Here is a 24671-nt window from a genome sequence, read left to right on the forward strand (position 1 = left end):
GTAAAAGGGTGGAGGGATGGATGAGTGAATTGATGGAAGGGTACATGATGGATAGGTTTGCAAATGGTTGAATATGTTTGGATATGGATGGGATTACTTATACACAATTGTGCGACCTCCTCTGATGTGTCTATAAAACTCACCTTTTGTCCCAAAGTTTTGTCCTGAATTTTGACCTCCTGTCCTGAATTTTGAATCTTTGTCCTGGATTTTTACACTTACTGTCCTGAATTTGCACCCATGCCAGTTGGTCACCCTAGGTTCTGGGTAATCACGTAATCTTTCCGTACCTAAAAAAACTGAAAAAAATGAATCTGACCTTTAGTCATGCAATTTGGTGCAACTGACCCCCCCCCCCCCCTCCCCCTCATTGCAGGGCTGAAGGGGCCTGTGCATACATGGCAACCGTTTTCTAACTGGTAAGAAAGAGATTTTGGAAGGAAAAAAAACTTGGGAAATGCATGTTCCCTATTGGCTTCTATTGAAAGAGAGCCATTTTTAGGCGGGAGACAGTCATTTTCGCTTTAAAATCTAGAGCGTCTGCCTCAAGCGAGTAGATTGGCAGTGTGCCAGCGTTAGTCCCTGCCGCGAGGCTTCATTCTCTGCTCCTGCTACGCTGTTGCTTTCTTTTCTACCCTCAAGTTCATGTGCACAAGACACGTGACGTGACTGCTGATTGATTCTCTGCGGGGCACGAGCTGTCGCCGAAGCGAAAGTGCAAAGGCTCCCTGGCAGCCTGAGCGTCCACGTCCCGCAGCACAGCAGCCCTTCCTGGTGTGAACTAATGACGGCCGCAGGAGGTGCTCGGTTAGTGAGGCGATGCGGGCCAGTGTTCTCCAAGGTCAGCTCCAGGAACCACTCCAGAGCAACAGGGCAATTGAAACTGAAGTACGATGCGGTCATCGTGGGAGGAGGTAAACCGGCAGCGTGGAATCTGGGGTGTGCAGCCCTGGGCAATAAGCATGTGAAAACACTTAGCAAAATCGAAGCTTCAAGAGGCGCTGCACAACATTCCTATTTGTTGCGTCCATAATACTCGATACTTTTAATGTTGGCAAAGAAGGGCCGTAATAGTGTCGGTTGAAGTCACGCCAGATTATGCAATATGTAGTAAACGATTCACTGTGTGTGTAAAATAGGCTGCCGAGAGTGGGGGCATTCGGGTATTTTTTGCAGATTAGACTGGCGTGTTCTCTGGCATTTGCAAGGCTAGGCGCAGTGCTTGGAGAGGGGCGAAGGTGGCTTCTGGGGATGGAGAGATCACGTTTCAAAATGTTGATGTCTGGGATTCTTCTTGCCTGCCACCACCCTTTATTTCCAGCCGTTCGTGCCCTCACAATCAATTTGTATTGAGATGTTGCACATTCAAGATTGCGCGGGTGGCTATTCCAAAAGCGCTTTGAATGGTTGCAAAGTGTGCAACACTTGTACATATCTGGTTAGAACCTAGATATTATAGAAAAAATATATTTTTTAAAAACATTATCACAAAATGATTAGGTTCTAAGGGCCATATGTAGGTAGCCCAATACCGGTCGGTAACGGCCGATTTTCGGTAAATATACTGTTACCGACCGGTATTTAGGCTTTTGCTATGTAGGGGGATCATTTCTGTATTCGGTAATTTACCGAATCGGTAAAATTACCGAATCGGTAAATACCGAATACAGAAATGAGATGTAGGGGGAGTGTGTCGTGGGTGTGGGGATTCGTTATTTACCACCAACTAAAAGTTGGTGGTAAATGACGAATAGGTGTAAAAATGCATTTTTGTGCACTGTGAAGTGTGCAATGTGGCAGACATACATGCCCCTAGGGCATGTATGTGCGCCACATGTGCACACATGGACGAATCAGGGGTGCAACAGGGTGTCAATGTGACACCCTGCCACCCATGATGATGGCTCCCCCCCATTACCGAATCGGTATTTACCGATTCGGTAATGGTAACTGGCTTCCCATTGATTCGTATGGGCCTCCTGGCCCATAGGAATCAATGGGAAACAAGTTACCATTACCGAATCGGTAATTACCGATTCTAAAATACCGACACTTACCGAATCGGTATTTTTTTACCTACATTACATTTACCGATTCATAAATACCGAATCGGTAAAATTCGGTATTTAAGAATCGGTAAATGTAATTTACCTACATATGGCCCTAAATCTTTGATGATTTTTTCAGCTTTCACCTGTACGAGGACAGGTCCTAGGTTTAAATCTTACATGTCCTTCTGAGATTCAAACCACTTTTTATACAGTGACCAAGTCAGAAGGGCTCATATACTGATAGGTTCTGTGTCGAAAGACTCTTGACAACAACATCCTCGTGGAGTCAAGGGCTTTGGTAATAAAATCTTGCCCTATTTCGGCTTGGCGGCTGCTTTTGAAGCTTCTTACCTGTGACAGTAATGTCCCAAAACTGGTGTTTGCAATTGGTACCTATTACTTTTTTAGCCCTTTTCTGATAGCGATTCTGAATTTCCTCTCTTTTCATTATGATCGTTTTTGTACCACGTTTTAAACATCTGTATCCCCATGTTGAACAGCTGTATCACTTTTTGGACAACTCCTAATAGAGATCACCTATGCCTGCATTTGTAACTTTTCTGTTCACCCTCTGACCTTACATCTCACAGCAGAGTGGAGACCGCATCACAAGCTTGATTTAGTTGCTCAGAAAAAATACAAAACAATTTCCAGAAGTTATCTGAGTAGATGAAGCACAAGATCTTGTTTCTGTCCCTTAAGGTGAGAAGATGAGCTCGGGGGCATCCAAAGGCTGATTTCCTCCCACAACTGCCAACCTCTCTTTTTTCCAGTTTGCAGTTGATTTATTTCTGAATCTCCCGATTCTCCCTTATTCCTTGAATTGTCTCATAAAACAGAGACCTTGATGCTTGTTGTAATTTCTCCAATACCTTTTGTGTCCTTACTTCCTCTTACTTCCCAATGAGCGCACTTAAAGCCTATTCTCTCTTTCAAGTATAGAATTAATTTCATTTTTAGGTCTCGCCTAGCGTTGCAGCGCAAATGCGCTGACATTGCTTTGCGAGGCATGCAGTATACACTAGTGTGGAAGCTTTGTGGAAGTTCCGCCCACTCTCCGGCCCATCTTCTTCATTGGCTTAGGTTCTAAATGCTGCCTTCCGATGGGATTTAAGCTTGTTAGTCCCTCCCCATAACAGCCATGTCAGTCATTTGTGTTCTTCCACGGCTACTGTCCCCTTCACAGCACAGAAAACTTTCTTCTTCTTAGGTCTCGCCTAGCGTTGCAGCGCGAATGCGCTGCCATCGCTTTGTGAGGCATACAGTATACACTATAGTGTGGAAGCTTTGTGGAAGCTCCGCCCACTCTCCAGCCCATCTTCTTCATTGGCTTAGGTTCTAAATGCTGCATTCTGATTGGTTTTAAGCTTGTTAGTCCCTCCCCATTACAGCCATGCCAGTCATTTGGGTCCTTCCACGGCTACTGGCCCCTTCACAGCACAGACTACTTTCTTCCTGTGCCCCCTCCCGCAGTCCAATGCCTTCTCGCCGACGCCCCCCTCGTGCCTCATCGCCCGTACGCATTGCTGTTTGCAATGCACCAGGTCTCGCATAAATGCGAGTCCTATTGCATTGCCAATGCTTGTTGGTATTACTCTAATCTGTTTCACGCAGTGCTTTAGGGTCACGACATTATATAACCTATCCTGTATATGAGACAATATCTGCGGTTCAGCAATTAGACGATAGAAAATCTATGCTCTCTGGCTTTCCCTTATTCACCGCGTCAATGTCAGAGCCGACAGAGCCCACAAGAGGGCAGCAGAGCTCCAAACAAAATGACTTTGCAGCAATTTATTTTCAAGACAATCAAACTGTCCATCTCAGAACCATCATTTCAATGTACGCTGCAGAATATGAACATTCTCTATTTCCATACATGTGGGCTAAGTAAAATTCAGCAATCCAACACACTTAAGAACTGATTTCAGACATTTTCAATTGTGCGCCCCAGGGAGTATTGTCCTCTTGTTCCGATCACGATATTGCTTCAAGAGGAAAGGTTTATCCATTCTTTAAAATGAGCGGCTTAAGTGTTTTTTACACTGGAAAGTAAACATTGGGTATTTAATTTTAAAAAATCTGAGATTTAAGTACTCGAACATTGCTTGCTGAGTACAAACGTGTCCCCTACCTCTCCTGGCCCGACCAGTCTCCTGTATGTGACAATCTCTTGGGGCTCCCAGACATTTCCCAGGTCACAGCGCGGGCAAGAAGATGTACTCTGCAGGAGTAAGAGAGGCTCTGCTGCAGGGTGAACTGTGTGCAGCTTGTTCTAAAACCCACAGCATAGCTAATATGCAGTAAGTAGGGTTTAAAAATGACTTAAAAGGTTTCTCTTTGCTGCAGAGTACATGCAGTTCTCTTAGTTTATTGACTCGTTCAAGTAAGTGAATTGTGTAGCTGTGGTGTGCCAGACCCCTGGACTGCTCACTTCACTGGTGTTACAGTTTGAAATAATACAGCCTGCTGTGACCGCTGTGTGTATCTCCCAGCCTCTCATGAGGCTTGCCCAGCACCATGCTGTCATTACCACCACCTGGTAAAAGTGATTTGTTTTATTCTCTTTGTTCTACCATGCTCCTTTTCTTTTCTTTTTGTCTAATTGGCATTGCTTCTGTCTTTTTATTCTTATTAGTCAATACATTATGCCAACTAAAATTCACAGGTTTATTATATGATCAGAATTGTACAAGAAAAGCAATAAAATAGCAATAGAATAAAACACATACTTCATATCACTTTTATGAATTATTTAAGTAAACAAGACTCGGTGTCAAGAACAGAAGTATGGGCATGGTCTTCAATGCTATGTCATGTGAAGTGATGCTTGCCCTCTTTCATATCTGCCAAGGTTTCAGATTGCTATGTATGATATTTTGATAATTTTGTTGTAATTATGACTCAGCCACCTCATGAATTTGCAGCAGTTTTAAGATCTTAGAGTTTCTTGTTGCTCAAATGGGTCAGATTTCTGATATTTATGTTTCCCTCATCTTTTATTGGTTGATTTTGCTGGCGAGAAAAGTGTCACTCATAGTGGTTCTAATGGCACTCATAATTACACAGAAATTATGAAAATGTCACACATAGCAATCTAAAACCTTGGAAGCTATGCTCTCGGGTAATTTCCGTGTTTCCTGCCTCGTGCTTCAGGTGCTCGGTGTTTCGCCCACCGGGACACCGAAGCAGTAAACCCGGAGCCCTGCAGCGCACAAGGAACTTCACTTCCATTACAGTCATTAAAGAAGCAAGTTGGTCAGAACACGAGCCCGAAGCACTTCCACACGTGGGGTGCGGGAGCCTACGAGTGGAATGTGAATAGGAAAGCACTGCGCCACAGTGGGATGAGTGCTGAGTGCATCGTCGAAGAAAAAGTATTTTTCAGATGTGTCAGTGCTTAATTTGTCAAATAATGAGTACTGCTGCCCAAAGCTCTGCTCGGAAGTCCTATTAAATACATTTCGGTGGGCTGAATACCAGGGCTCTCTAGAACCAATACCACCCCAGGCCTCTTTAATCCAGTACATGATACCCTTGGCTAGTTTATTCCTCTTGCTGGATCCTGCTGTCTCCCTTTGTGACGGTACTTAAGTCTTTCTCATCCTCCTTCTTTCTCCTTTGTGTGTTTAGGTCGAGCATTCGAGACCTCTTGTATATACGTTAGTATATAGTTATTATATACTTATATGTATATGTACTATGAGGGCTCTGGAGATCAGCCCTAGGACTTGTCTGCTTCCGCTTAAGGACTTTTTTTTTCTGTTCACTGCCTCTATTTGTCTTGATAGAAAACGACCAGCAGAGGTCAGTAAAATACCAGAATCACTTTAGCATGCTCTAGATTCCAGTCTATAGAAATTGTCTTCCACGAGCACCCGTAGACAATTTTCTTTTTCCAAATCTTGTATTTTCAATGATATGACCACCGAAGGCCCTGATTTTATATTAAAAACAGAGCTTTGGACTATACAATTTCCAGCTGAAAGGCAATTTTTCTCTCTATGTGTTCCCATACCTGGCGTGTCACGCAGTTTGGTACTTACTCTCCCTCCATTTTGAAGAACAGTAGATGTTCAGCACCCAGGCTAATGTGCTGGATAGCTAAATACATATAGGTTGCCAAAGGCGAGACCGATTGCATTGCAAATGCTTGTTTCTCTCCCAAAGACTGAGTCCTTTCAAATGCTAATAGAATCTTTGAAAAACCATTGCGTGGCCTGAAAGTGGACAGAATCAGAAAGCAATTCCTTGAGCTTCCAGATGCTTATTTGAGCTTGCTGATGTCTGATAAAAGCATGGTACCTCCTCACGCTTTCCTGCTCATCCAAGAAATCAATAATGCCACTGTAGAAGGCAAGCCCTTTCTAGCTGATCAGTGCTGGTGTTGAAGGGAGTGACTGCCAATCGTCCCTTATCACTTATGGTGCTAAAGACTCTTCTTCCCGGAGCTGCTAACGCTGTTGGGGCCTGAAAATCAGGTGTGCCAGTAGGTTACCGCATGTGGTAAAGGTCATGGGGGTTCCAACACAGGATGACAGGCAGTGTGGAGCCCCCCCTTCAGGCCCTACCTACAGACAACACTGACTGAAGAGAGACAATAAAGTTGCAATTAATGAAGTATATAGCACTAGTCTCCCTCCGGTGACTAGACCAGTTGCAGAGGGGAAGTTGTAAGAGAACTAATGGACAACCGCTCAACCAGAATCATGAATCGAGATTGGACACACATAATACACAGATGATTGTTTAATAAGTGTAAGCATGCTGGGAAGGTTGGGGTTTGCCCCGAAAACAAAGTCAAAATGTAGCAGGTGGAGTTCTGGCTGAAACGCCTCATTCAGCTGCTTTTCGGCAAATACTCAGTTGACAGAGTTGGGGAAGGTTTGATGAAGTGTCATTTGCCAAACGGCTACTATAAAAATCAGGCGGGAAGACAGTCATGGGGCAAAAGGATGCTATGTCAATTTTCGATGCTCTGGATGCATCCATCAAGATGTATATTGGACCCTTAGTTTTCAGCCATGTTCAGAAACACAACTTTTCACATATTATAAATATATATGATTATTTGTTAAAATACTGAGGTAATAATCTAGGTTTAAAAAGTGCAGATGTAAAAAGTGGCGAAGTATGGAAAATACAAAAATAAAGAGGTAAAAAAGTAGAATTTTGACACCTACATTTGTGAAATGTATTTGGAAATACATTTACCCGTACCTCTAACTTTTCCCCTTATACCATGTCACAAGGTGCTCACAGCTTCTATTACTGTAGCCCTCCCTAGAAAATCCCCTAAACAAAACCCAACCTCTCCATCAACCCAGCCCTAAACCTTACCTGATAATAACACTATACCGTATTCCAAACCAGGGGTCTCCAACCTTTTCTTTAGTGAGAGCTACTTCTGATCAGTGAAAATCGTTGTGAGCTATTGAAGGCAAAATAACTTGTGCATTGTTAACCAAGCACCCCCTCGTCCAGCTTCATTGACTTTAGCTCTAATGTCCATGTGTCCCTAAACTATGGTTTGAACAAAATCCTAGGGACTAGGGCTGACATGTGCATTAGTGAGTGCATGGTCTGTTGGGATGTATAAACATGTGTTTGAATGAATGGAATATATGTGAATGGGTGACTTACAGCCTTTGTCATATGTACTTGTGGCACAGGAAATACCTTTCACCTTATGTGGCGCCATTACACGTTCAACACCAGCATACATACATTTTCTTTCAAATGGGAGACATTTAAAGTACAAAAATGTTTGCAAGAAGGAATATTTTTCTTCACTTGATGGAACCTTTTTCTGCACTTTAAATTTCTCCCATTTAAAAATAAATGGCTATATTTTTCAGTTATAAATATAGCCGCGTGTCTACCAGCCACTGGGAACAAGATGCCTGCTGTGTGCAAATGCAACACTTTGAAATGGGAGAACATTTAACTGAAGAGTTAATTTTCTATTTATCTGCATTATCAAAAACTCATCATTTTCATTCCCCCCCAAAGTCAAAATAAAACTCATCATTTTCATCTCCCCCCACACAAGTCAAAGTGTCTTTAGAAACAGCAGGCATTTTACTCCAAGTGGCCTGTAGATATGGTGCCATATTTATAACAGGAAAATAGAGTAATTTGTTTAAATGTGATAAATTTAATATGAAGAAACATGCTTCATAGAACATTAAGACTTGATTAGCTTAATTTAAAGTAGAGAAAAACATTAAGACAATGTGTCAGAGAAACATTTTTCTTTACTGGAAATGTCTCCCATTGAAAATAAAATTACTGTATTTTTCAGTGGTAAATATGGCATTGCTTCTACCAGCCAATGGGAGCAAGATGTTTGTAAATGCAACACTCTGAAAAGTGAGAAAATTTAAAAGAAGAGTTAACTTAATCATTTAGTGAACTCTTCCTTTTAATTTTCTGTCATTTAAAGAAACATCATTTTGTCGTCTTGCTCCAATATTGAGCTGAGAACAACATTTATATAGGAGTCAAATAACTCAGTGCTTCAGTTCTGAACCCTCTGTGACCCACATTGATCGTGAATCATAAATCTGTGTGCAGTACTGCTTATTTTTATACTCTGCTACCTGCAGCCTGATAATAACATAAAATAAACGTAGCCTTTCATTAACTTTTAAAGGACAACAAAACACTTATTTATTGCAGATCTTAGTTAAAAATAAACTCAAGGCTGGGAGCTACTCTGAAAGTTTCTGGGAGCTACTGGTGGTTCGCGATCGATTGGTTGGAGACACTGTTCCAAGCTAACTTTTACACTTTAGATTGTATTTGTCCTGTTACCACCACTTACTCTATCCTTAATCATAACCCAAAACAGTTGGTCCTTGTGAGTGTTGGCGGTCTCTAGTTGGCACATGTAGGTACTTGTGACAAATAGGGACCCTCGCCTCTAGTCAGGGTAAGGGGGTACACTCCTAAAATAACCCCTGATCACCCCCTTGGTAGCTTGGCACGAGCACACAGGCTTATCTCAGAGGCAGTGTGTAAAGCATTTGTGACCTCATACAGTAATCCAGTGACAACACTACAAATGGACACCACACAAGTTTTATATGAAAAATAAGTATTCTTTATATAGATTTACCACAAGACCATAAACGACAAAAATACACAATACTATTACTTTAAGATGGTAGTTTTATCTTAGTTCAGTTCAGTTCTTAAGATGCGACACTTTGCGTCAATGTACCTTACGATGCGTTGCACTTCCACAACAAGTAATGTCGCAGCGATGGAAATGCGGCAAAGTGCTGGTGCAAAGAAATAAAGACGTGAAGATCTTCCAGATGCGGCATGCTTCCCCGGGGATGCGAGAAGTTCTTGGTTCGATGCGTGGACTACAGTGGCGACACCCTTGTTCAGAAGTGCGACGGCAACAGCTCCAACTGCGACACTCTTCTCCCACGATGCATGAAGCTTCCGCACAATGCGACAACTACAGCGGCGACATCCTTGTTCAGAAATGCGACGGCAGCAGCTCCGACGGCGGCGCGCTTCTCGGGGATGCAAGGTGCTTTCTCCGATGCGGTGCAATGCGACAGTTCCAGCGGCGACACCCTTGTTCAGAAGTGCGACGGCAGCAACAGCGATGGTGACACGCTTCTTCCTTGTTGCGAGACTCTTCTCTCGATGCGGTGCAGTGCGACAACTCCAGCGGCGACACCCTTGTTCAGAAGTGCGATGGCAGGCAGCAGCGATGGCGACACGCTTCCTCTTTGTTGCGAAATGCTTCTCTCGATGCGGTGCAGTGCGACAACTCCAGCGGCGACACCCTTGTTCAGAAGTGCGACGGCAGGCAGCAGCGATGGCGACACGCTTTGGCTTCGTTGAGTCACGCTTCCAGCTCCTTGCGACACGCAGTCCCTCAGAAGGCCCAAAACAGCAGCAGGCACTTCCAAAGAACTCTGGGGAGCTGGGTGTTGAAGTCTGTTGTCCCTGAGACTTCAGCAGGAGGCAAGCTCTGTTCCAAGCCCTTGGAGATCCTTACAAGTTGAAATAAGCACACAAAGTCTCTTCTTCCTTTGGCAGCCAGGCAAACCACTGCAGGCCAATACCCCAAGCAGCACTTCAGCTTAGGGATTGTCTCGCCTCAGTTTCTTCAGGTTCCACTCCTCAGTAAAGATTTCTTCTTGTTCCAAAAGTGATCTAATTTCTTGGGATCAGGGTCCCAATATTTATGCCCCAAAATCCTTTGTCCTCTGAGGGCAGAGGGGCCTTTGCCCAGTCCAAACCAGTTCCTGAGCACTCTGTTTACCAGACTTCTCCTTTCCCTTCACAGTGTAGGGCAGACACATCAGACGCCCCACAGGAGGTGGAGCCAGCATTGTGGAAGGCAAGTACAGCCCTGGAGCACTTTGTTGACAGGGTTCCTTCTCTTCATTCACTGTGCAGGGCAAAGACATCAGCCGCTCCCCAGGAGGTGGAGCCAGCATTGTGGAAGGCAGGCACAGCCCTATTCAAGGTTCAGGTGTAACCCCTCCCTCCCATCTAGATGCAGATCTCTCTATTCACCACTGGGCTGACTCATCCTGTCTCTTGGAATCCCCCAGTCCTGTCACTCACAGAAACCAGACAAAGGAATACACAACCTAGCAGAGGCAGGCTTGAAAGGTTAGGCAAGAAAATACCTACTTTCTAAAAGTGGTATTTTCAAAACCACCTTCACTAAAATATGTATTTTATCATTCTGAGTTCAGGCATACTAAACTAGAATTTCTACCATGTTCTCTGAGTCAGTTAAGATTATAAACATGTAATAATCTAACAGCCCATTCTGGCCTATGGAGAACAGGTAGCCTTGCAATAGTGAAAAACGAAAATGGCTGTAATTCACTATTAGGACATGCGACACACATCAGGGCATGTACTACCTTATACTTACAATGCAACCTGCCCTAGTGCCTACCATAGGGGTGTCTGATATGAAGAAAAGGGAAGGTTTTGGGATTGGCAAGTGGGTGCACTTGCCCAGTCAGCATGACAGTACCAGACTGCACACAGGCTCTGCAATGGCAGACCTTAGACACATTTTACAAGGCTGCTTCTGTGGGTGGACAACCAGTGCTGCAAGCCCACCAGCAGCATTTGGATTTACAAGCCCTGGGCACACTCAGTGCACTGTACTAGGGTCTGACAAGTAAACCAAATCAGTCAATTATGGAATCGCCAATTCATACATCAATTTACAATAGGGAGAGCATATGCAATTTAGCACTGATCAGCAGTGGTAAAGTGCCCAGAGTCATAAAACAGCCAACAACAGGTCAGAAAAAATACAGGAGGAAGGCAAAAAGGGCCAAGTCCAACAGTCCTAGACCTATTTACACTACAGTCCAGTTGTAAAAACATTCATAGTTCGAAAAACACATTGGATATGCATATAACTAGCATAAAGTCATAAATACAAACACAATTCGCAAATACGCGCATCCTCACAAGACAACAATGGCACCCTTTACTTCTGCAACAATTACTGTTTTATTTTATTTCTTATTCTACAGTCACTTTTTGGATAAACAAGATAAAAGGTTGCTCCAAAGGGGAGTGAAAAGGAAAAAGTGTGTTCATGTGTAAGACAGATGAGATGAAGAGGAAGGGAATCAAAGTCAGGGTACATCAAATAAAGAATTAATTGCAAATATTGTAGGACACAAGAAACTGGCTATAATTTACAGTGATGCCAGTTTGTCCTGGGCCTGCTACTCAGCGAGTTCTTCTAAATTGTCATATAAGATTTTTCCAAAAAGGTGCACAGAGAGATATCATCTGTGGATTGGGCATGGGTGGTATGGGGTACAGGCACACTTGGGAAAGAGTGTCGACGTTTCGACCCTGGTGCATGGAGGGTAAGTTACATCCTCAGCTGACGGGTCTTCCTCAGGACAGTGGGAGGGGGAGACAACCTAAGGGTATAATCATACATTCGATTTTAGTGCCTCACTAATTGAATATTATATAGATGCAAAAAGGATTGCCTATCTTACTGACCTATATGTAGTATGTCAGTAAGATAGGCAATCCTTTTTGCTTCTATAAACAGAGCCATCAACTCAGCAGCCAAGAAGCTCTCTTCCCTTACTGACAGAGCCTTGCTGATAAAAAGATCACACACATTGTTGATAATAGGCTCATATGGCCTTGTCAAGCCACAGCCATACTTAGGAGAACTGTTTGGGATAAGGGCAAAGCTCAAGTTGCTGAGTTATCGGCTAGTCAGTTTTTACAGCCTATGCAACTCCCCCGCTTAGCTGAGACGAACCACGTCAACTGCATGTTGGCTGTTACAATATGTAAAAGACAACATTTGCTACATTGTCTGTGTCTGTACTGAAGGCAGAGTGAAAGAGACTTTTGAAACACCATTTCCTAAGGAACGAAATATGAATGTGCCGACATTTAGTAATAGCCTATCTGCAAGGAGTGGATTTAGTGCTCAGTGCAAAATTCTTGAAATTCATGTTACTGGCAGAAAGAAAACTGGCTAAGCAAGATTTATAGTGACAGGATGCAACGTTTATTGATAACCAGTGATGCACTGTGTTTTTCTCGGTCCATTTGTCTGCTAATCTGCAATAGTAATATGCACTCTATTTAGTGGGACTTTTTCGCAAATGCACTGTTTGCACTTTGTTTACATGTTTACTCACTTATCTTAGAATCTGCAAATGCAATTAGCACATTATAAAGTGAGCTTTTAAAAATCATGGGTACAAGTCTCACAGTTAGATGCTCGCACTCTCCCGATTTCTTTCCCCTCATACTGTAGCTTGACAAAGCACAAGTCATTTTATGCAATAACATTAAGAAACAGCTTATGCTAATTTCCGCTGATGGGACTATGGGCTCTGATTCTGATGAGTTAAAAACATATGGATTGATGGACTTTTATTGTGGATTTTTACAATGAGATGATAGTTATTTTCTAACTTGTTTTAATTGTGAGTTTAAATTACAATAAAGTTTATTCATTCATTCATTCTATCATCTGGGACGATGCTCAGAATGGTCCACCTCTTGATAGCCCCAAGTATGAAGTGCTGTAATAGCACAGACATGCTGAAATGATCAAGTGAGGGAAGGATGGTAAGGGAACAGCTGAAATTAGATTTATATGTAACTTTACACCTTTATAATAGGTTAAATCCTATGTGTAAGAGTGTTATTATCTAAAAACATGTGTCTTTCCTTACTCTTACAATAAAGAAACAATACTCCACATTCACTGCTATGGGATCACCGGAATGGTCGCAACCACAATCTAGGCTACAGTATGCTGCAAAGGGAAGAGTAAAATATTCAAGTCTCACTCCACCTTTATCTCTTCTAGGAATCTAATTATATATATTAGGAATACACTCAACCCATCACCTACCCATGTATTTCAATTGCCTTGTATCACAGGGGTGAAAAGCAATATATCCAGGAACTCTACATGATCCCTGTTAAGCGGCAAAACATGAGCATAACAAACATTATCCTTCTGAGTGCCATGTGCTTATTAACTTCATAGCAGTAATAGCAACTTTAAGAAGGACTCAAAGAGCAATGGTAATTTATCTCTTTAAATGGGATCAGCATTCCATCAATGTAAGGCTTATATATTAAAGAATATTACAGAGAATACTGTCAACAGTAGAAAGTAAGATGAAGATCAACGTGTGGCCAATTCAGCTCTTCTGAGCTCTGGAAAAGTATTCCATATATCCGTACAGCATAGGTACACTATTAGTGTTTCAACAATAGTGCAATCAGGATTTGCACCATAACCAAAATTGAAAAGACGTATGTTCCTCTCTGCATGAGTCACAGACGTGTGACTCACCAAAGGAGGAACTAATGCCAGCGTTTTCACCACACAGTACTGCACAAGTCAATTTCCAAACCAAAAATATGTGTGTTGCCAAAAAGAATCAAACCACACACAGCTGCTGTTCAAAACTATTTGTGCGGTGCAACAAGCATTCTTACTGGAGCATACAAATCCCCACGATTCTTCAGCAGTGTGGCATCCAAAATAATCGGTGGATCTGCAATGCGGAAGCACCTTTGTAGGCAGCTCCGCCCTCACACGCGTACACATATTCATCTTCATCACACAAGTAATCAGGGGACATGTAGTCCCAAACAGTCCCGAACGGCGAGTCTTTCTTCTCCTGCCCCAGGTGAGGCACAGGAATATTTACTATGTGAAAAACCATGCAGCCAAATCATATGCACCCTGACAGTGTGCATGCCTTGTGAGGCGCTTTGCCCTGATGCACCATAACACATACATCTCTGAGACAGCAGTACACTCAAACATATCCAAATGCTAAATGGAGGAATCCTGTTGTGAAGCATGCCACATGGCAAATCATTAACTATGCGGACTGTGGTATGTTGCCTTCCTCAAAATTTAGTGTCCTGCTGCTGCAACACCTTTCAGAACATTTTGTTTGCCACTCTCCAGGTCTTTGATTCATGTAATAATTGGATGAACACATTTGTCTCAAATTTGACTACAATTATTCTCACAAGGTCTTTGGTACAGTATATTTAAAATGTTTTCCAACAAAATTGTATCAGAACTACACATACCTACGAAAAGCAGCAGTGGATAGCAACCTCCAGATCAGGCTCCACAATGTGCTCTGCCACAATGGTACGACTTTGTCTTCAAATTCTGCAGGTTCTGACCCTTGTTGCAGCAGAAAGCTCACAAAAATTTTCTTACCACATAAGATAATCCAATAGCATTGAGCCCATTCTCTAATACATCCTATTCTGAATATGTTTTCTTCTGTTACCCACCATTATCATGTCATTTAGGTCCTCCAATGGATCTTTTTTTGTTGAGCTGATAGGGACTAGAATATTCTGAAGTTACAGGCAATTATCTTATGAGGACCCAGAATAGATAATTGCTAACTTGACCATAACTTTCACAATTCATTAATTAAAACTTTCTTTAGCCAATCATATAGATTCCGTGGGATAACAAATATGATCAAAAGAATTAGGCGGCAATTACGATGGCGGAAGGCCTGCCACCACCAGGCGTGCGGTGGCGGGCCCTCCGCTATCTGACAACGATTTTCTACCCGCCAAATTACGATGGCGGTGGAATCGTGTTAGTTCCGCGGCGGTCGCAAAGACCGCCCACCATGCTTCTGCCACAGGCAATCGTAATGATTGCCTGGCGGAGCGGTCAGCATCTTCAAAATAGTGGCCAGCCTTTCCGTGGTGGGTAAATGGCCATTGAAAGGCTGGCAGAGAATGCATTTGGTTGCCCGTTGTGGGCCCCACTTGTGTTGGGGGAGGTGGTAGTGCACTGGGGGGTACCCATGGTACCCCTCTACATTTCCATACAAAAAGTGGCAGGCACCACATGGTGCCTGCCACGTAGCGCAGGGAAACGCACTACATACATTTTTAACATTGCGGCGGGTGATGCAGCCAGCAGCACCTGCCACAATGGTAAAGAAGCAAGATGTGTCCGCCACGGTGACGGTCGCATCGTGATTCTACGTGCGGGACTGCCGCCCTACAGGCGGGCGGTCCCATTCACCACAACGATGGTGGGTGGACTCAAGTCCGCCCGCCATCGTAATGACCCCCTAAGACAGAATCAATAAAGATAATTCAGGAGAGACATTTATCTATTGCCTCAGATTGCATATACAGATCAAAAACACATTTGAGATTGGATTTAATGATAGGTTTGTTAATGCAAGTAACCACACAGTTAGGCACAGATAAACATTTAACCACAATGATTCAGCTTATAAAGAGCATTAAAAAGATTCAGTTTAAAATTATACAAACCAAGCAAGGCAGTTCGGTTTAGGTCTGTCCTCAGATAACTCAGTCCAAGTTCAAGCTGTAGTACCGCATGCCACAGCTGGAGTCAGATAACCCCTCATCCCGAAAGGTTATTTCCCACACACCCTTGACAGCCAGCGAAGCACAGGATTAGAGGTAGGAGATTTGAATTGAAAGTCCAGTTCATCAGAGTCTTTCATCAAAGTAAAGAGAAATGGATATAGAGAAATGATAATAGGGAAATGAGAGTCAAACTGACAGCATGCCAGACAGGAAGATAAAAATGACTGCCATCCCCCGTCTTCTTCTTGATGGGGCAATTATACTCCAAAATGTCCCAGGTTTACACCCCTTAATGTATCAATTCCATCAGTCCATGGGGTTTTCATTGGTCACTCACGGTGGGTTGTTGTGGGGTAATCAGAAAATCATAGAGTTCTGGATGAGTTAAATAATCCTTTTTTGTAAATCTCATTAATATTCATTTACTCCATTTAGTTAGCATTTCGTCACTTCCACGGAAGTAGGAGATACTTGTATTTGTCCATAGTCAGTTCGGTCCCAGGTGTCTTTCCCTGGGTTTGCAACATTATTTGCTACAGTTCTATCAATATTCTTCTAGCGAGAAGTGGATTCTTTGTTAACCAGAACAGAAGTGAAACTTTTGAGAAAGTTCTCATAGGGCTTCTTAGGTGACTGCCTCACATGATTTTACATCAGAGTAGAGGAAAAAAGGGTTTCCGAAGCCTACATGAAAAATAGCTGAAACACTGTTGCGTTAATATTCATTAAGAATCATACATTTGCAATTTCATTTAATCTTCTTCATTAATTCAGTTATGACTATTTTCACAAATTACATGCCAGTATAAAGCAGTAATAAAAAAAATAGAAATTCTGCCTCATCTTTATTTGGCACAGTATCATGCAAGCATAATTTGTAACCCCTTCCATGCGCATGACGAAACCACGCCGTCATGAGCCACGGGCGGCGTGTGCTCATGACGGCGTGGTTCCGTCATGCTGTGGCCGCTCCGCCCACGCGGCACTGATTCCCCACCTGTGCGGGCGAAATAGCGAGTGGGCGGAGTCGTGACGGAACCACGCCGTCATGAGCACAGCTGGCCCGTGACTCATGACGGCGTGGTTCTGTCACGAGCATGGCGGCACCGCGCTCACCCCGCATCCCACCAGCGCCGCGGCGGAATTCGCGCTGCGGCGAAGGAGTTAACGTGACACTTTTCAGTACATATATCATTTCTCAGATGCGTTTCAAAAGGCTCATAATCATTCTGTCAGTTTTCTTCACAGATACATTTCTTATAGTTTCTTTAGTATAACTATGCATTTATTGTGTTCCTTTTAATACACATTTTATAATTAGTCACAAAGCTTCTCTATATTAACATTATATTTCATTTTCTTCACAACACATAAATGCATCTACATGAAATTCTCATTTTTCTCTCTTTGTTTACATTCTCGTTTCATCATTTTCATAAACTCGGCATCCTTTTACGATGCAGTATGCAAGCTCATGTTCTCCACAAATAGGTTATTATGTCTTCTCCAGTAAAAAATGTCGTAAATGATTTTTCCAGGTAGGAATTGGTAAAGATGGATGCCAGAGAACATCCACACTCTATCACTCTCATGTAAGCCATCTCTATAAAGACACTTGATCAGTTACCAAAGGTTCAGTTATTAGAAGCAGTACCACAAGGTAGATCGTCCAAGCCACTTAAAGTATATCTTATTGCTCAGAGCTGTATCGCTTCCTGACAGGTATGCTTTAGAAACATATTCATTGCTAGAGGAATGTAGCATGGCTATTCATTTGTAAATTTAGTTTGGAAAAATGCAATCAAAAACTGATACAGCGCAGACAGGCAAGCATGCATAAAAAGACTAGTGGTGTATTTAATATCACTTACCACGAAACATTATAGCAGTATAGGCTTATGTTATGAATAGTGTCTTCATGTGGCTGCACAATGCTGGTGGGAGAGCCCAACGTTTATGAGCTCTTCACAACTCTACTCTCCTGTCCTGAGCTACAAAGAGCACAAACAGCGCAGAAGTGATGAGCATTGGGTTGCTCAGGGCTTAACAAGTTGACCTTTGCCGGTGAATGAATGCAGCAGTCCTGTCTACTATTCAGAGGAGAGGGCCAGGCGGACTCCTAGTAGTCTTTTCTAGGGGCTGGTTCCCGTGCTATTAAAGGGCACATTATTTTTTTGCAGTTAAGGTAGATGAACTGAGATGGTAATGATTTGGGGACGAAGCGAGACTCTCATCACTAAGCCAGAGTTTATCCATGTTCAATTTTTACTACAAAAATCTTCTGGTACTGCTTTGACCACAGATCTCTTTACTAGAGTAGGAAACACATCCTTGTGCAGTAAAAGTGTGAATGTTTCATGCGGCAATCTTAAACAATGTCAAACTAGAACAATTTCTGAAAACTCTGCGATTAATCACTAAAGTAGGGGAGACATTTTCCTTAGCTGAATAGGCAGAAGTTAGACTTTTCTATTTGTCTGCAAGAAGAACCCTAGTGTGCCTTCCACAGGAATATGGAAAGTAGTGTGCATGCCTCTCACTGCTGCTTGCATCTTTTGCACTCTACTCCAAGAGTAGATAGAATGTTTTGAATGATCAATTTGATGCAATATATCTGTAGTGTGAGAAACATCTCAGTGCTAAAAATGATTCATCCGGAACTTAATTATACAGCAGTCAGTATCTCTTTCCTGAACCTATGTTGTGGTACTTGAGAATGCTTAGAAATACTCACTTGCTGTCACATAAAGGATAATGCGCAAAGTGAATTCAAGTTGTATATAAGATGCGTAAAAAAATCTTAGGTTTGGACTGCTCAACTTTTTGTGTCTTAGCTGGATGAATGTTTGGATGGCCGTTTTGAATGTGTTATACCCACTTCTTCTAGGAGATGCCTTTCTGAATTGGCCAAGCTTCCAATCACGAGTTTTAGTGAAATCACTTTACCTGTGAGGGTCGGATATCTTGGCCATGAAGCTCAGTTTCAGCTCACGGCAAGACTGTTAGCTCTGTCCCTTGTAGTATGGCATTCCGGTCGCCTACATTGCACAAATATTATATCACCAAAAATTGTGGTTCTTGCGGTCTATGCTTGGTTTTCTAAAAAGTATAATTTTGATGTCTAACTGGCACATGCATCAACAATGCCATTTGCGATTCCTTATTTGCGAAAAATAAGGATTCGCTAATAAGGAATAGCAAAAGGCTACGCATGTAGAAATCGCTTACAAAATAGCGATTTCTAAACATTCCTTAATTGCTACTTGCAAATTGCGAGTTGCAATTAAGGAATTACCTCCCCATTCATTCCTATGGGCCTAGAGGCCCATAGAACTGAATGGGAAGACTTTCTTAATTTGCCATTCTCAATTAGAGAATCGCAAATTGCTCATGCAATTTCAAGGGTGCCAGGGTGTCAAAAGGACACCCTGTTGCACCCCTGAAATCTGCATATGAGTACATCTTGCACAGACACATGCCCCAAGGGCATGTGTGTGTGTAAAATGGAACTTTGAAAAAAGCACTTAAGAGCATTTTTCAATGTTTTTGCAAATTACCATGAAGTTCAACTTCATGGTAATTTGCTCCCCCTATTAGCGAAATCGCTAATATTTTTACTTTCATGCATTGCATTTAAGGAATCTCAATTTGAGATTCCTTAAATGCAATCGCAATTTAAGGAATCGCAATTTAGAGATTCCTTATTTTGCTATTTTTGCATTTGGGATGATGCATCCCAAATGCAGAAATACCGGGAGCAAAGGGTCAGATTCTGAGAATCTGCCCGTTTGCGACCGGTTTTTGTTTTGATGCATGTGGGCCTAAAATAGTAAATTGTGCATTTTTGTCTCTTTTATTATGGGTTGGTGGACAAGATTAGGATCCCTGCCTTGCGTTTTGTGGTATATCCTGAAATAAAGTGTCTTTTGTGTCTGAGGGATGGTTACCAGGGGATGTTGCAGCACTTGCCAATGTGAATAAATAGTTATCTTTTGTAAAGGGAATATTGGAGCTTCAGGTGTACGAGATGAGTGTGTGATGATCATAGCCCTACGTTGTTCTCTCCCTTACTCCTATGCATCAATCTTGGAAGTATGCCAGAGATCTGTTTCTGTCTTTGTCCTCAGATGACTGGACCTTGGGGTGACATCAGCCAGATGCATAGTTGCCAACTGTCCCGTATTTGCAGGGACAGTCCCGGTAATATGGTTGCAGAAACTGTTCCCCTGTGCTGCAAAGTGTCCAAGGATTTTCTTTTTTTTGGGGGGCGGCAAATATGCAGATGAAGGCCACTGGAGGTTTGTCACCACTTTCTCTTTTTCTTTCCATAGTTAGCTTACGGCTAAGCTGCAAGGGGATATGTAGAGTTTGTTAGTTGCCTGGTATTGTATGCTATTGTATACAACTGATTGGTGAGCTCCCTATATAGAATTGAGTGGTGAGATCCCAGAGAGAGCATACACTGTGGAGAGGAGTGATAAAGCATTGTGACTGTGTAAATAATACAAGACAGATAATGTGGTGTGGTAAATATTCTTTTTACCTAAACTGAATTTCATACGGAATCTTTAAAATAAAGTAAAATAGCTCAGAATAACAAGAGGCAGAATCCGTGGTATAAGAGGTTTTCTAAATGGGCTTTATTCCATCCAAAATGGCCGACTCGAGTCGCGGCCTTCAGGTTCCGTCACCACGAGGGTTCAGGAAGTGAAGTACAATACTTTATTGACAAGAAGTAACTTTTATAGGTCATACATTTACAATGAAACAAGTGCAAAAAGGCGTAACAATTGATAAGATAAATTAACATAGCGATACGTAATTGAAACTAGGCGTAATAAGGAGCAAAAAGAAACATGATTGGCTCTGATTATCTTACATAGGTGGATCTATACGATAATACTTAACATAGATGCGTGCGCAGCAGCATGACGTGTGATTGACGTGCAACTAGAAAGTGAAGGGGACTTGACATTTAGCTCTACATGTGGAGACGAGAAGTCTGGGGGTCATGTCAACCTAATCCCAAATCATATCTAACATCCTATGTTTAGAGAACTATGTTATCCACAAGGAAGGACTCTCGGACAGAATCTATTCTACACTAACTGTATGTGCGTGTACAAGCGTCTAAGTGCCTATATGAGAAGCGAGGGGCAGAAAACTTTCCATGGCAACAGGGCTATGAATCACTTGCAGGAGGACGGAAAGGCTGAGTCCTTTGCTTGTGAGCTAAAGGAAATGTTTACCTAAATCACTAGACAGGAATGCATCGGCTGAAGAGCAAAATAGATAATTCGAAGGTGAAATACAGCTTCTTGGCAGGCAGGCGAAAACTGGCCGAGGCAGGCACCGTTAGCTGCACAGGGAGTAGGACAAAGTTCATGGATACAGATGCGAGCTCAAGCTGAAACTGTCAGAGACAGAGAGCAGGGAAAGGCTTTGAGGAAAGAATCGGGCCTACTTGCCTGAACTGTAAAAATGGAGTAACTTAGCCATATAAAGTCGGTGGCTTTTCATACTTAGGAATTGAATATCCAGCCCATTGATGGCGGATCTGACAGAGAACATGTCGACGGTAGACACACATATGTTTGCGTCTTGGAAACTGGAACTGGAGGGAACACACATGCATTTGTAACATGCATATAGAACCGTTGGGGTCCAAGATAGGGGACGTAACTGATCAGGAAAATCCACATTTCCACATTCCCTCCTTGTCCCCTACATGCACCTTCAAGAGATATCAATCTTCATCATTCCATCGATTTGCTCATGGAGCATCATTTCTTCTTCCTTCTTTTTCCGGCATTTTGAACGAGAACTTTGATATGGAGTGCATGATGTGGCACACAGACCACAAATCGCTGGTCCACATTGTAGGCATAAACAACAACTGAAGAGCATAAAAAGGCCAATACCTAGGAAAGATAGAACTCTCCATCCCCAGGCTGATATCACACTCCAAAACCACCCGGACCACGTCCAAGTGCCTGGATTCTCGTGTATCTGGCTTACAATCTTATGAAGGCGTGTTATAGCTTTATATACAGATGGCGAATTTTCTGGTATGAATATGCAGCAGCTGGATCCGATGACCCTGCAAGCTCCGCCCCTATCGGCCAGGATGACGTCAAGGACAAGACGATTCTGGAGAACAACAATTCTCATCACTGATTGTTCCTCTGTCAGATTGCCTAGGGCGGCTATAGTCTCGTTTACTACAGCTTCAAGAGTCTTGGTGAGTCTGCGTATCAGCTTACTATTTGATATTGTACCTATATAGGGAAAGATACCTTTATTGAAATCTACATACTTGTCCCATGCCGTCTCAGTATAATCGACAACTGGGAGATCTCTACGCTCTCTTTTGTGTACTAAATGAACATTTCGATAATAATCAGGGGGAGCTAGGAAAACAGGTGGCAAAAGGAATGCTATGTAACAGGTACCATCCCAATCTAGAGGCAGACGCATATATGCCGTCTGACCACATATAAAGTAAGAATGGCGAGAAGCTCTAAATGAAGATTTCCCTTGATCACTATATTCTACTGTAGTAACGCATTTGCTATGGCCCATGTGTATGGAACCAACTTTTCTCACACATAATTCACCCTTAACTGGAAATACTGACATAGTGGGCAGAATTAATTCAACTTCGGATTTGACGTTCAAAATCATGAGATTAGGCGTAAAATTACCTAATTTATACACTTCATTTTCTAAATCAGTTCCTGTTCTACTGGGGTGACCCTCCTTATTAGGGTGACAGACTTTGAATAAAACTAGATTCAGATTTCCCCATATCCAATGTTGTTGATAAACTGCTGTGTCTGGGTCTATGGAATTTAGTAAACTAAACCATGCTCCACAGGAGCCATTGTGTGTGAACGGATGTGGAAAGAAAGGCAGAACTCCTTTGTTATTCTGATAGGGAGGGAGTCGGCCACACACCCAACAATTGGTGGCATTACTAGTCTGATGGGAATGATGTAACATACTAATGAAGGTGTTATTGCGCAGCGCAAGTCTATAAGATAATTCATGTGGCGGTAGGTCACTAAAAGAATGTTCAGCAGTAATATTATAAACATGTCTAGAAACAGGATGATATATGTGCAAAATCACACTCGTAATGATTATTAAAACACTCAATAAAAACAGAATTAATAATGTCCTCACACAGTAGCTACGCAGTGATTTACAATACGCCTGTCGTTTCAACATTTCTCTGGTATTTTCTCTACTCAGGTCCAAGGGATACATGTCAGAGACAATTCAACCGCTTCACCTTGGAGAGGACTTAAACAATCAAATTGCTCGACTGTTTGGGCCTAAGTTTTAATTTATAGTTCTGAGAGTCATTCCTTTCAACAAAGGGAAGTTTTGAATCAGTCTGTGAGGGAGTGCAGGGCACAGTGTCTATATCCGAGGATAGTCCATGAAATTTCTTAACGTGGCTGGAATGTATCCATCCTTTGCGGCCCTCCACTTTCACGGCTGTTCTTGTGGTCAGCAGGACTAGCTTCGGTGTTTTCCACCTGGGCTCCAATTGGGTTTTCCGATCGAAATTCCTCACAAACACCAGATCCCCCGGAGCAACGTCATGGGGTTTTACCTCAGTGTTGTCAGGAAAAGCTGCAGCTACCTGTGAACGACAAGATTGTAGTGCAGACATCAAGGAAGCCAGGTAATCTGTCAGCATATTACAATTTACATCAGTTATTTTACGTGGTACAGGCGTCCCCCACATATTTGGTGGCCTTCCGAAGATCACCTCATACGGGGATAGCCCTGTTCGAGAGTGTGCTACCATTCTTATGTAAAATAGTGCAACTGGTAAGGCTACTATCCAGTCAACACCTTTCTCCTTACATATTTTAGACAATCTTATTTTCAAAATTTGATTATGTCGTTCCACGAGACCTGCTGCCTCGGGGTGTCGGACACAGTGGAATTTCCACTGATATCCCAACAAAAGTGAGACATGTTTCATTAATTCGGATGAGAAAGGCTGGCCGTTATCTGAATATACAACACGTGGTAGCCCGTACCGTGGGAAGAATTCTCGAACTAACTGTTTGGCAGTAGTCGGGGCCGTGTAATCTGATACTGGGTACGCCTCAGTCCATCGGGAGAGAGCGCAGACAACTACAAGAACATATTTGAATCCTCGACATCGTTCCATCTGGATATAATCCATTTGGAGCACTTCAAAAGGATGATCAGGAGTCTGGAATCCACCCTGTTCTACGGGAACACTTTTTCCCGGGTTGAACTGACAACATATCATACAGGTACGGACCTTTTGTTTAGCTGCTGCTCGTAAATGTTTATTGAACCAAATGTGTTGAATGCTATCTAGCATAGCTTTTTCTCCTAAATGCGCCGGGCTGTGAATTGTAGCTATAATGGCTTGGACCATAGAGTCAGGAAGAAACCATACAGATTTCTCCTTCGTCATCCATCCCTGATCTGTCTGGATCCCTCCTAGTTCAGTCCATTTCTTTAATTCTTCTGCAGTAGCATGTGTCTGTATGTCAATTACGTCAAGTGCGGGATCCTTAATTGTCATACACTGTGTTGGTGTCTGAACTATTGGCTTTGTCATGTCTAATGTGCGATTCTGAGCAGTCTGTTTAGCTGTTCTGTCAGCTAAATCATTGCCTTGAGAAATGATATCAGTAACCTTCGTGTGTGCTTTACATTTCATAATCG

General features: G+C 42.6%; 1 protein-coding gene across 1 annotated transcript in view; it reads left to right on the forward strand.

Moving 5' to 3' along the window:
- Positions 1-648: 648 nt before the first annotated feature.
- The window catches only part of PYROXD2 (pyridine nucleotide-disulphide oxidoreductase domain 2), a 332144-nt gene continuing 308121 nt past the window's right edge, over positions 649-24671 (forward strand). The window contains exon 1 of the mRNA XM_085606329.1: positions 649-914. Within this exon, the coding sequence (XP_085462455.1) occupies positions 785-914 (130 nt within the window). The 5' untranslated portion in view covers positions 649-784. The remainder of the gene's footprint in view (positions 915-24671) is intronic.

This window comes from Triturus cristatus, chromosome 1_2, assembly GCF_964204655.1.
Source record: "Triturus cristatus chromosome 1_2, aTriCri1.1, whole genome shotgun sequence".
Classification (NCBI taxonomy): Eukaryota; Metazoa; Chordata; class Amphibia; order Caudata; family Salamandridae; genus Triturus; species Triturus cristatus.